This window comes from Serinus canaria, chromosome 24 (genome assembly GCF_022539315.1).
Source record: "Serinus canaria isolate serCan28SL12 chromosome 24, serCan2020, whole genome shotgun sequence".
In the NCBI taxonomy this organism is placed as follows: Eukaryota; Metazoa; Chordata; class Aves; order Passeriformes; family Fringillidae; genus Serinus; species Serinus canaria.
In genome coordinates this window covers 6,382,586-6,395,522 of record NC_066337.1, presented here as the reverse complement: position 1 = coordinate 6,395,522, position 12,937 = coordinate 6,382,586, and the positions used below count along the sequence as shown (strand labels likewise).

Genomic DNA, 12,937 nt, shown 5'->3' with positions numbered 1-12,937 from the left:
CCCAAGCAGCAGCAGCAGCCAGGACACAGCTGGATGTGGCTGGATGTGCTCCGTGCTCTCCCTCCCTTGGTTCTTTACACATTCCCAGGGTGAGTACAATCAAAAAAATCAGCAACAATTGTCTTTCTCCTGTACAAACTCAGGTAAATAGAGATCCCAATGTGAATGTGGGGAGGGAAGAAGAAAAGCAGCTCCAGCAGTTACTTGTGGTGAACGTCTGCTCCCCAGAGCTGGGCTGCTGAGAGGCTGTACTGAGCTCCAGCTTCTCTTCTGGAGAAACTGGGCCAAAAGTAATGCAGAGGCCAGGCAGGAGATGCTGATTTATGTTAACAAGGGGGCTGGGCTGGCTGCTCAGCTGTCTGAGAGAGCAGAAGCACAGCCACCAGCTCCAGCAGGGCACGATTTCCTCCGAGCCTGTGTCCCTCACCCTGGAGCAGGTGTCTCCTCCCCATGGGCCTGGGGCAGGGACGGAGCCACCTGCTCTCCAGAACTTTCCCCTCCCGTTTTAAGGTCTCTCCCTGTAATGCCAAGCTTGGAAATTGCCTGTTCAGCCCTGGGCCCCATCAGGGAGATGGGAGACCGGAGCAGTGACAAAGGCTGTGTGCAGCCATAAGGCTGTGTTTACCCCATAACATCATTTTCCATCAGGCCCAGCCATTCCTGCTGCCCTGGATCCCTGCAGGACCAGGGACTGAGCATTCCTGCTGCCCTGAATCCCTGCAGGATCGGGGATTGAGCATTCCTGGTGCCCTGGATCCCTGCAGGAGCAGGGATTGAGCATTCCTGGTGCCCTGGATCCCTGCAGGATCGGGGATTGAGCATTCCTGGTGCCCTGGATCTCTTCAGGATCAGGGATTGAGCATTCCTGGTGCCCTGGGTCCCTGCAGGAGCAGGGATTGAGCATTCCTGGCTGCTCCTGCACTGTCCTGCCGAGCACAGCTCCAGCTGAACTCCACCCGTGCCAAGAGATGATGTTACTGACCAGGGAAAGGAACCAACCCCCAACTGGAGGAAAAGCATTTTTGCAGGGAAACATCATCGCTGAAACCCTGTAAACAAATGTGTTTTGACACAGCAGAACAAAGAGCTATAAAAGGAGAGATCGGGAAAACCACGGCTAATGGGCAGTGATTCACGTGGTGCCTGCCAGGCTGTATTTTTGTAATTTGTGTCCCTTTGGGATGCTGGCCTACGATTTCCAGAGCTCAGAGGAGCTTGGGAACAGATGTGGGGCGATGCTTAGCACCCCTTGTCTCGGAAGATGCTCTGGAGCAGCACATGGAGCAAGCAAAGGGGTTTGCAAGAGCCACAGGTGATGGCCTGTGCTGTCCCAGGAGCTCCTCGGGGCTGGGCTGGCACCCTCCACAGCTCTGCTCCCCCAGGAGTGGAGGCAAAGCAGTGTCCAAGGTGTCTGCTCCATCTGCCCAGCGCCTGGGAGCAGCACGACAGCCCTGGCCAGGCTTCGGGGGAAAATAATCACTCCTAATCTGCTTAGAGAACTTCATCCCTTGGGAAAGCACAGCATACCTGCCTGTGGGCTGGGGGACACACTGCTGGATGGCAGGTTTAGAAGAAATAAATTAAATTTGTATTAGGAGCTGAAAGCATTTTTCTGCTGGGAGAGGCTTTCAGAAGAGCAATAACCCCTGAGAAGGAGAAATCCACAGCAGAGGAGAAGGTCCCACACGTGCTGAAATGTTCCATTACTAATCCCAGGAACACAGCTCCAGCAAGATCAGCTCTTATTGGGCTCCAATTTTTGGGATATCCCTCTTCAAAAGATCAGTTTCTACAGTAATAAACCACCAGGAGCTGCTGCTCCCCTCTGACTTACCCACAGAAAACCCCAGACCCCCTCTGGACAAACCCAGGCTGGGTCTGTGCCTTGAGGCCTGCTGAATTCCCACTTTAACCAGACCAAAACAAACCAGAGAAGAGTCAGGGCCCCATCTCTAACTCATGATCAGCTGCTTCTGTTTATGGAAAGTTGTGCTGCCCTGCACACCGAGGGCAGGCAGTGCAGCATGTGCAGGCTCAGTGTGGGGGGGGCAGAGTCCCCAGGCCTGGCTGGAGCACAGCAGGGCTGCCTGAGGGGATGGGATGGGAGCAGAGCCCCCAGGCCTGGCTGGAGCACAGCAGGGCTGCCTGAGGGGATGGGATGGGAGCAGAGCCCCCAGGCCTGGCTGGAGCACAGCAGGGCTGCCTGAGGGGATAGGGTGGGAGCAGAGCCCCCAGGCCTGGCTGGAGCCCAGCAGGGCTGCCCCAGGCCCTTGTCCAGGGGAAGGGGTGGGAGCAGGGACCTCCTGGCCCTGCACATCCCCTTCTCCAGGGCAGCTCCTGTGCCCTGGGAGGTTTCTGGGGTTTGAGGTCAGGCTGACCTGGCTGTTCCCAAAGGGCACCAGGTCCCTCCCTTTGTTTCAGTTCAGGTCTGGGGCAGCCACCCAGCACTGTCCAAAGGCACAGAAGGGAAGCAAGGCCAGGAACTCCCCCAGCCCTTCCCAGCAGCAGGCAGGTGCAGCCCCAGCCCCAGGGAGAGGCAGTCTGCACACCCAGACCTGCAATCCCAACACAAACCACAGCTGCCCATAACCTTTTCCAGGGGAAGTGGTCAGTTCTGGGAACCCAGGGGATGTTCCCAGGACCTGAGCAGCCAAAGGCCTCCCTTTTCTCCCAGCCATGAGCAGCACCTCAGGGGGTGATGGGCAGAAAGGATCACCCCATCACAAGCCCCACGCTCCCCAGGGATCCTTGGCACCTTGGCTCATTGCTGCTTCCTTTCCAGCCCATCCCAAAGAGCCATCTCCACGTGGGACATTACCAAAACATTTATTAGAAGAGCGCAGGGTGGCCAGGCTCCACAGGACCCCCCTCCTGCAGCTGACCACAGGGCTGGGGAGGGGAGCAGGCAGGCTCTGCTTGCCCTGGGCACCTCCTTGTGTGCCCCAGCACCACCAGGAGATGAAGGCACTGTTTCCCCGAGGGAAATGTCCCTGCTGGGGCGCGGGCAGGGAGGACAGGCTGTGCCATCCCTGCAGGCAGGAGGCAGCACTCCGGCACCCCAGAGCTCCCAGCAGGGAGATCCAGGGCTGCTCCCTCTGGGCTCTGCCCACCAGGGTCATCACTCTGAACCGCACTCCAGCGTGGCCTTTGGCTGCCGCTGGTTCTGTCACAGCCGCCCCAGCCACCCCCGGGGCTCGGAGCGCCCCAAACCCTGCCCGGAGCGGACTGAGAGCGGCTGCGGGGCTGGGAGGGAGCGCCGGCTCAGACCGGAGCAACGGCATGGAAAAATAAACAAGGCGGCCTTTCTCTGGCAGGCAGGGACATCCCGTAAAAGGCACTTCCTAAATCCCTTCGCAAACAGCAGGGCAGTGGCCGCCCCTCCCAGAGGGAGGAATATCCGCAGCTCGGGGCTCCCCCGGGAGCAGAGCCGCCAGCGGGGCCTGCAGGTGTGGCAGTGTGGACACAGCTGCCACATCCTGCACCCTGAGGTGGCATGGCCTGGCTAAAGGAGAGAGGTCCCTCTCCACGGGCACTGCTGGCAGCCCCTCGCCCGCTGAGTGTGCCAGGGCCCTGCCAGGAAGCACTCGCACAGCCTGTCCAGACAGGTCTATTTACAGGAGAGCCACAGACAGGGGCAGGGAGGTGTCCCCCAGCCAGCACGGCCAGCTGCTGGCATGGGCCCTGTGTCCCCCAGGGCCTGGCTGGGTGCTGTGCCCAGCCACCACCGTGCCACCCCTGGCACCAGGCGAGGGCAGGGGAACTTTGCAGGTGCTGTTTCCAGGCTTCAGGGGCAGCCACGGGTCCCTGGCTGCAGGGACAGTCCAGAGAGGTGGGGGCTGGCTGGTGGCATCCTGCCCTGGCAGCAGCTTGGGGCAGTGGCCGTGCCAGCCGGAGTGGCACAGTGTCCATCCTGCCCTTAGTCATTCTCGCTCTGCAAGGGACAGAGAGGAGAGCGGGGTGAGGTGCCAGGGCTGGGCTGGGGGCACAGCCCCTCTCCAGGGCCTCCCTGCTCAGGCACAGCCCTGCCACCTCACCTCCATTTTGCTGTATATCCAGCTGAGGAGCTTTGTCACACGTGTGTACACTCCGGGCTTGTTCTTCTGGCCGCATCCTGTCCCCCAGCTCGTCACCCCGGCCACATACCAGCGGCCATCGTCCTCACACACCAGGGGCCCTCCACTGTCACCCTGGCTCAGAGGGGCAGAGCAGTGAGGAGGGGAGGCAGGAGATGCCCTCTGAGGGTACCCAAACAGGGCAGCTGTGCCCTGGTGCCCCCAGCTCACCTGGCAGGCGTCCTTGCCTCCCTGCAGGTACCCGGCGCACATCATGCGGGGGGTCAGGTAGCCCTCGTACACCTTGTCGCTGTTGCAGATCTTGTAGTCGATCAGCTTCACCTCGGCCTCCCGCAGCTTCGGGGAGGTGTTATCTGCAAGGCAGGAAGAGCTGTGGGGCAGGGGGGGCTTCGCCATCCCCCACCGCCCCCAACTCCTCGCCAGCGAGGGAGGAAGCAGCTGCTTCTCACAGGTCTCATTTCTGCAAAGCCTCGCAGCTGGCAGGGCACTCCCAGGAGTCATCCCTGCGGGAAAGGCCTCCAGGGCCCCGGCAGGGCTATGCTCGGGGCAGGGGCTGCCTGCGGGGAGCCACGGTCCTCCCTCACCTTCGTTCTCCCTGGTCTTGCCGAAGCCGGTGATGAAGCAGGACCGGCCGGTCTGGAATCGCTGGCCGTACATGGGCAGGCAGGCGGGGCGCACCTGGGCTGCAGGAGCCAGGATGGGAGCGAGGGATGAGTCACCGGGAGAGAAGTGGGCACGGCCCCACAGCCAGGGAGGAGCGTGGGGCACAGGAAAGGCTCCCCTCTGTGCCCATCCCACCCGCCCCCTGTGGGGCTGGGGACACAGCTGAGCCCACGGCTTTGGGTGCCAGAGCTTTCCTGGCTGTGGGACAAGCAAGGTGGCCACAGCAGAGCTGGATGTCTTTAAGAAAGGACTGGATGTGGCACTGGGTGCGATGGTTTAGTTGTGGAGTTAGGGCATTGGTTGGACTCGACCTTTAAGGTCTCTTCCAGCCTGGCGATTCTGTAAATTCTGTGGATGCCCCAGCTGGCAGCAGCCCCACACACCCCATGGCTCCCAGGGCACACCTCTCAGTCCTGTCCATCTCCCTGTCCCCCAAACACCACCCAGCCAAGCCTAGGTAAGCTGGGTGACCTCACCTGAGAGTGTCAGTGGCCTGGAGAGCTTCATGAGGGCGATGTCGTAGTCGTCGTGGTCGTCGCTGTAGTTGGAGTTGATGATGACCTGGGACACAGGGATGCCCTCCATGGGCTGCTTCAAGTCTGACACCCCTCCGTACACCTTCCAGTCGTCCAGGATCTTCATGCTGTTCCTGGCAGGGCGAGAGGGGCAGGAGGGAGTGAGAGCCGGGCCATGGGGCTGTGCTGAGTGCCCGGGCTGGCAGCAGCACTCACATGAAGAAGCAGTGGGCAGCGGTGAGCACCCACTGCGCGTCGATGATGGTGCCGCCGCAGATGTGGATGGGCCCGTATTGCACGCTGACCTGCCAGGGCCATTTGTTCACAGAGGTCTCCTTCCCACCGATGATCCGGCCAGAAATCCTCTGCCCGCAGGCTGGAAGGGACAGCAGGGCTGGGAGAAAGGCTCGGGGGGAAGGGGAGCACGGAGGGGGACACACAAACAGCACCCCCACTACCCACGGGTGCCACCATTACTGCAGGGGATGCAATGTTGGTGCTTTTCTACCACCCAGAAAATTCACTGGAAGATGTCCCATTTGCCCACCCAAGTGCTGAGAAGGGGTAAAAGGGCTCCCAAGCCTGTGAATAGGGCACCCACCCTCGGCTGTGTCCTAGCCAGCTCCTTACTTGTGCATCGCAGGGAGACGTACTTTCCCGTGAGACACTGGGAGCTGTGGGAGAGAGGAGGGACAGCCAGCCTCAGCCCTGTCCCATGGCACCAGGGCAGGGCCAGGACAGCAGGTGACCCTGGTACCTGTTGAGGCTCTGCTGGATGGTCTCTCGCTCGTCAGTCACCGTGAGGCTCTTGCCAGGGACACGCAGGGGGATGTACTCGGTCTGGGATGCACTGGGAGGGGAGAGGACAGGCAGTGAGGGTCCCCCCATGTGGGCACTGCCCACCTGGTCCCTGCACTCTGCCCAGAGGGGGAAACAGCAGTGCTGACCCCACACTCAGTCAGGGCAGGGGCTTGGCAAGGCCCCAGCACCCGAGCAGAACAACCCATCCTCCAGGAATTACTTCTGAAATCCCAGCTGCTGGCAGGTTTTCCTGGAGAAGGACTCGTCCCAGTCACTGCTGCACACTGGCAGCCACTGGCTCTCGGTGCTGGAGTAGACATGGAGCAAGGACTCCTCGGAGGAGAAGCGCACTGTGGGATGGAGCAGGAGGGTCAGGGGTGCTCCCGGGGCTCTCCCCATTCCCACCATCTCATCTCCAGTGCCTCACCACAGCCCAGCTCGTCGCTCCTCTGGGAGCAGTCGACGACGCCGTCGCAGCGCACGGCGCTGTCCTTGCAGCTCTCTGCTGGCTCCTTGTACAGGATGCCCGTCTGTGACCTCCAGAACATGACTGAAAGCAGGAGAACACCATGCTGAGGCGAGGGCTGGCCATGGGTGAAGGGCTGTGCCCCACCTGGGTGGGCATCTGGAGCGCTCCCCTTTGCTGGGTGTGAGCGTGAGGTGTGTTTGAGCCAGAGTGAGGAGCTCAGGGAGGACTGGCCATGCTGAGCACCCCCTGTGCTGCCCAGCTGCTGCAAGCCCCATTCCCTTCATCACAGGAAATGCATTCAGCCTGCAAGTGCTTCCAGCCCAGGGCCTGGAGAGTGACAGCTGGGTGTCAGCTGGATTGAAGGGATTCCCTGTGTCTGTGCCTGTTCTGCCTATGGACCATAGTTTGTCTTGGAGAGGGCAGCTCTGGGTGCTGCTGGGTGCCCTGCTGCCCACCAGAGAAAGCCCAGCAGAAGGAAAGGACACTGCAGTCCCAACCCCCAAACACTGGCACCAGCCCAGGCAGCAGATCTCCTTTTCTCCTGCCCCAGCTCCTATCTCTCCACCAGATGTCAGGAACACTCTGGGAATGGGAGGAGCACATCCCTGTCTCTGGGCCTGGGGTTTCCCTCTGGGAATTCCCAGTGTGGGTATCCCCAGACTCTGCTGACCCCCAGCTCCCCTGAGGACCCCTCCAAGAGCCCGGAGCCCCCCGCGCTGGCCCCCCACCGCACTCACACAGCAGGATGAGGGCGATGAGCAGCACGATGAGCACGGAGACGCAGAAGATGAGCGCGAGCCGCCGCTGGCTCATGCAGGGAGCTCTGAACATGGAGGATCCTGGCAGCAGGGCAGAGGCAGGGTCAGGGGGCAGCTGCCTCCTCGGGGCCGTGCTACCCACCTCAGGGCTGTGGCAGAGCAGTGCCACGCACACCCCAGCCTGCCCTGTGGTCACTGTGCTCTCCCTTGCCCCTCACAGCCCTCACACCCCAGGGAAACTCCAGCCCGTGGCCATCTGTGACCTCCCTGCCTCACTCCATCCCTCCCCAGCCTGGGAGGCACCAGGGCCATGGGTCACCCCTGTCGCCATGCTCACGTGTGCTGTCACAGGCTGAGCAGGGGCTCGGGGCCGGGCCGGACTCGGGGCTGTAGGGTTTGAAGCTGATGCCCAGGACGTTCTCTCGAGGCGGTGGAGGTCGGGTGCCGAAGATGCTGCTGGCCTTGGAGACATGGAGCAGGCTGGGAGTGACACTGCTGGGCGAGGCAGTGGTCTGTGGGCAGAGGGGACTGTCACCAGCAGTGACTGCTGCCCACCTGAGTCCCCCAGCTGCCACCCTGCCTGCTGTGAAGCTCAGAGATGGAGCTGAGCCCCCCTGGCGCCACAATGAGCTGTGAGCCTCAGGGAGTCACCACCCCAGTGCCTCTCTCTGTACCAGAACCTGAGCCACATCCCACCCAGGATGGCCAAAAACCTCCTTGTCACTGGGTTTTTCCTCTTCAGGCAGCTGAGCTTCCCAAAGGCATCACTGGGAGCCAAGCAATCAGCTGGGTATTTGGCATCGTGACAGTCATGCCGTGGCCCAGTTCCACAGGGCCAGTGCCCCAATTTATGCATCTATCCTTAATTAGCCATTTGAAAAATACAGTGCAATTTCCAGCTGTCATTTAGTAATACTTAATAATCGGTGTTTTCCAAGCCCTGAAACATCCTGCACCCTGGAATGCTGCTCTGCAGTTGTGTCACTCCTGATCCATGAATTCACAAAAGAATATGTATCTGTTTCCTTTCCTCAAAATACACTCTCCCAAACGCTCCCTTGGTGACAGAAGCCAGAGCCTCTCATTTTCCTCCAGAGAGGACCTGAGAACAAATTCAAAAATAAATGCTGCTTCCTCGACCTTTTGTAGGATGGATGGGGTTTGGAGCACCCTGGTGCATTAGGGGTGTCCCAGCCCGTGGAAGGGGGCTGGAACTGGGTGAGCCTTCAGTCCCCTTCCATCCAAACCATTCTGGGGAATGGGAACTGGGGAGCCCAAGGAGAAGTGGAGCCACCACCCTGCAGGGACCACTCACCACCCAGAGATGGGCTCTAACACATCCCTCTGGGAGCCTGTCTCTGGGTTTTGGCTCTGCACTGCCAGAGATCACCCTTCTCCAGGAGCAGAAACCATCCCTTTCCCTGCCAGGCTGCTGAGGAGCGCTGGGGCTGGAGCTCTGGAGTGGTCAGGGCAGGGACACGGGCACAGGTGGACACTGCTGGGAGCCCCCTCGCCCTTCCAGCTGGCTTTTTTCCCCGCTCGTGTTCCCTGCCGGCAGCCGGGAGCCCTGATGAGCAGGTCCCGAGGCTGCTCGTGCTGTGTGAGCGCCGCGGTGCCCTCCCCGGCCGTGCGCTGCTGTCACTTCCTGGGCTTTACCTGTGAGTCACGGCCCGGCGTGGCCACGCGTCCCGCGCGGGTCCGAGCCCAGCCACACACCGGGGACACCTGCCCTGCACACCGGGGACACACCTGTGCCACACACCGGGGACACCTGCCCTGCACAGCGGGCACTCACCTGCCCTGCACAGCGGGCACTCACTTGCCCTGCTCGGGCCGTGCCTGCCGAGCCCATCCCCGCAGAGCCGGTGGCCACAGCACCCCGGGCTCGGGGCCACACGCCCTGGCCAGCAGTGGCGTGTGCGGGGCCACCCCCAGCACAAACCTCCTCCCGTCCCCGCGGGCCCTTGGCACAGACACCAATGATGTCCCCCGGCCATGGGGAGCCACCTCTCCACTCGTGTGGAGCTCCCGGGCTCCTGTGCACGGGGAGGAGCATTTGTGTGCTGTCTCCACGTCTGATGTGTCACATCTCACCCTGCAGCAGCTGTAACCCTTTGCTCATCAGACCAGCAGCGCTACCATCCTCCAAAGGACAAACCTCTCCACCACACAGAGAAAACACAACCCTGCTCTCCCAGGGAGCCAGCAGTGCTGGATGCCACAGCACTCCCACCTGCAGTGTGCAAATAGATCAAATTAACACCGAAACGTGCCACAGGTCACACTGCTCTGAGCACTCCTCAGCAGGAAGCACATGCCCTTTCTCACACTCAGGTGAACTTCCAGCTGCTTATTTCCTTCAAAATTTGAAGTCTAAATAATTTCATGGGCTGCCAGAAAGGGTGACAGAGCCCTCACCACAGTGAGCAGTGCAGGGCCACTGCAGCAGAGAAAGCAGCGGTGGTTTTGCAGAGATGTTCCTGCTGGGGAGAGCGCGTGACCCCGGCGAACGAGCGCCGGCTCCTGCCCACAAAACCTTTACTCATCCTTCGCTGGCTTTGGAGTAAAAGTCAGAGGCAGAGCCCAGCCCGGATCACAGGCGCCGCTGCGGTTTGAGCCCTTTCCCGCACGGCCTCTGCAGGTGCTCCAGCAGCCACAGGAGTGATCCATGCCAAGGCAGCTGTGGAGAGGGGGCATGGGCAGCCCCTGCCTGGCACAGAGGGCTGGCATTCACAGGACAGCCAGGAGAGACTCTGAGGACACTCAGGGATTCCTGGCCAGCATTGCTCTCCTTGCAGAGAGTGCACACTGCCTGCCTGCAGCACGAGCCCTCTGCTAAACCTGTCAGGAGGGCAAACAGCACCCCACACCCCGTCCCAGAGCAGAGCTGGGCAAGGCCCCCAAACCAAGGGCCGCAGTGCTGAGGTGCCCGTCCCCTTTGCACTGTGAGCTGTGCACTGACCTGCAGCTCCACACCCTGATGGGGAGGAAAGGCCCCCAAACCCACAGCAGCCAGGACAATCAGCAGGGGAAAGGTGATCCAGGCTGGACTGGAGGCTCCAGGGAAACCAGCCAGCAGGCAGCCGCAGTTTCGGAGTGGGAGGGAAAGCGGAAGCCAGGGAACACCTGGGTGTTGCAACCAGACCCAGGGCCCAGCCAGTCCTGGGGGAGCAGCAGGACACAGAGCTCCCAAAAACCTGGAGCATCAAGAGGGGAGAGAGGGAGGGAGGCAGCCTGGCTTCAATGAGTTGGAAGGAGCTGCCTCAGATCCTCCTCGCCAGCTGAGCCCACCCTCAGCACGGCTCCACTGCCCACAGCCCTGTGCCCAGCCTGGGAACTGCATCCCCTGGTTGTGAAGCACACATTGTGTGTGCAAAGCAGCTCAGCCAGCACACAACGGAGACATTGTCCTCGCCAGGGACAGAGGTGTCCCCAGCCTGCGAGAGCCCCAGTCCCTCTGGGTGACAACATCCTGCTCACATGCCACTGCTGAGTGAGGCCTACCTGGGAGGGGACAGAGCCCAGCACCAGAACAAGGGGAGAGGGCACTGCCAAGATCCTGACACACACAGCCCAGTGAAATCCCAAAGCCAGGCACTGTCACTCTGCGAGAGCAGGTGAGTGACTGTTTATTGGGCCAGCCCAATGTGGCCAGGGACAGCTCATCCTGTGCCACTGTGGGCACCCTTTGGGCACAGACCCGAAGTGTTCCAGGGGCTGAGTAATCACTGCTCACCTCACTCCACAGAGGGGCAGAGGCCTGGAAAGACAAAGAGACGCTGCTGCCATTGCAGAGCCAAGGGTGGCTCCTGGCACTCCTGATGGCCCATTTAACCCAGGTGACAATGCCAACGTGGCCCAGTGGGGCTGTCCAGTATTGGGCAATTGTCTCTGCGTGTGGCCATGCCAGTTCCTGCCCCGCCATCACCAAGATGCAGTGATGCCCCCCTGCTTTGGGGCCACCCAGAACTGGGACCCTCTGCATCTCCTCAGAGCCAGCCAACACCCAGCACGAGCCCGCTGTGCCTCACTCCTGGCCGGCCCCCCGGGCCAAGGGGCAGGAAGGGGACGGTGTCAGAGCTGGCTCTGCCTCCCCTGGAGCCCCACACACGCTGCCTTTGTCCCGGATGTCGCTGGCACCCGGCTCTGCTCAGCACGGTAATTACTCGCTGCCTCACCCGGTGCCCGGCCGGGATGGATGTTTTCCTCATGACAGGATGCTCAGCAAAGCCCCACATCCAGGGCTGAGCAGGTCCCAGTCAGCCCAGCCCAAAAGGGCACAGGGAAAACTGCCTGGAGAGCAGGCGAGGGGAGCAGCGGGGCTGTGCTCACCAGTGCAGGGCTGCCAGAAAGTGCCAGAGGGCTCAGGAACGTGCCAAGCAGCACCAGATCCCTCTGGCAGCACCAACTGGGCCCCGCAGCTCACAGCTCCAGTGTGGCAAAGTACCCGAGAGCCTCGACACCTCTGTCAGCACAGGGCAGGCACCAGGGATGCTGCTGGCTGCCCTGCCTCGGGTGCCAAGGGGTGCCGCAGGCAGCGGCTCCTCAGGCAGCTCCGCCGGCTCCTTCTCCCTCCGGCTGCTGTAAGGAACACCCGGAGAGCAGGAGGAGAGACCGGTCCCTCCACCAGAGCCCGAGGGCAGCGCGTCCCCCGAGCCCGGAGCCCCCGCACTTACCGAGGAGGTTTTGCCGTCCATGGGCCGGGGTCGGGGCTGGGCTGGGCTCAGAGCCGCGGCACGGCCATGCCAGCAGCGCGGTGCCGAGCAGGGCCAGCTCGGCGGGGCCGGGGCAGGAGGTGTTTGGCGAGCGGGCTCGTACGTCAGTGCCAGCAGCAAACCTGTCGGACCTGCCGCCCGGCCCCGGCGCCGCCGGTTTCCCAACAGCTCCAGGCGCAGCCTGCAAAACACCTGCGCTGTGCCGGCCGGCCAGGGATGCGGGGCAGGGGCCCTGCGGGCAGGGGAGACCCGGCCCCTGGGAACAGCAGCATCCCGGTGCTCCCCGCTGCTCTCCTGGCTCACCCGAGCCCCCCTTCCTCCCCTCTGTGCCCCCCACCCACTCACTCACTCACCCGCGGCTCTCCTGCCCGGCCCAGTGCAGGGGAGGGGATGCACAGCCATGCCCAGCCAGAGCCTCGCTGCTGTGACCCAGAAGTCAGGAATTCCCTGTCCCAAAGGAAATGAAATGCCGTTTCCCTCCCGTTCCTCTAGAGGACTTTTAATCCCTTTGCTGATGTAGCGGTGCTTCTTCCAGGAGCCAGCACAGCCTCCTGCCTCCCCTGCAGGCACAGCCTGGGGATGCTCTGCTTAACCAAGAATTCAGGTAGAAAGAGGTGAAAATTCCCGTATTAAAGGAGAAAGGCCTAGCTTCATCCTTCATCATGACAGCCAGACCCACCACCCTCAGTGCCACAGGTTTCTCCTGCCATTATTCTTAGTGTAAGTCCCTCGTTCATCCAGCTGCCCACCCACACCTGCTCATCAGAAGGGCAGGAGACAAGAGGGGACGTCCAGGCTTGGAGGAGCCCTGCTGCAAAGCCCCTTCCTTTGGAAGCTGGGAAGTTTGGGCTGGATCCCTCTGACCCCTCCTGCTCCCAGGATCCCAGCTCACAGAGGGGCTCTGAGCCAACCCTCACTCCACAGCCCACCCCTCTGTAGTTTT

At 61.7% G+C, this 12,937-nt stretch overlaps 1 protein-coding gene across 1 annotated transcript; it reads right to left on the bottom strand.

The window, feature by feature from the left end:
- Positions 1-2,810: 2,810 nt before the first annotated feature.
- Positions 2,811-12,086, bottom strand: TMPRSS13 (transmembrane serine protease 13). The gene is made up of 13 exons (XM_018923039.3): positions 11,956-12,086; positions 7,617-7,791; positions 7,259-7,360; positions 6,480-6,602; positions 6,273-6,402; positions 6,009-6,101; positions 5,882-5,925; positions 5,468-5,627; positions 5,213-5,385; positions 4,658-4,756; positions 4,284-4,426; positions 4,035-4,187; positions 2,811-3,931 (listed from the first exon to the last, which is right to left on the bottom strand). The coding sequence occupies exons 1-13, from the start codon at positions 11,974-11,976 to the stop codon at positions 3,917-3,919; spliced, it is 1,431 nt and encodes a 476-aa protein (XP_018778584.1). The 5' UTR covers positions 11,977-12,086; the 3' UTR covers positions 2,811-3,916.
- Positions 12,087-12,937: the final 851 nt, after the last annotated feature.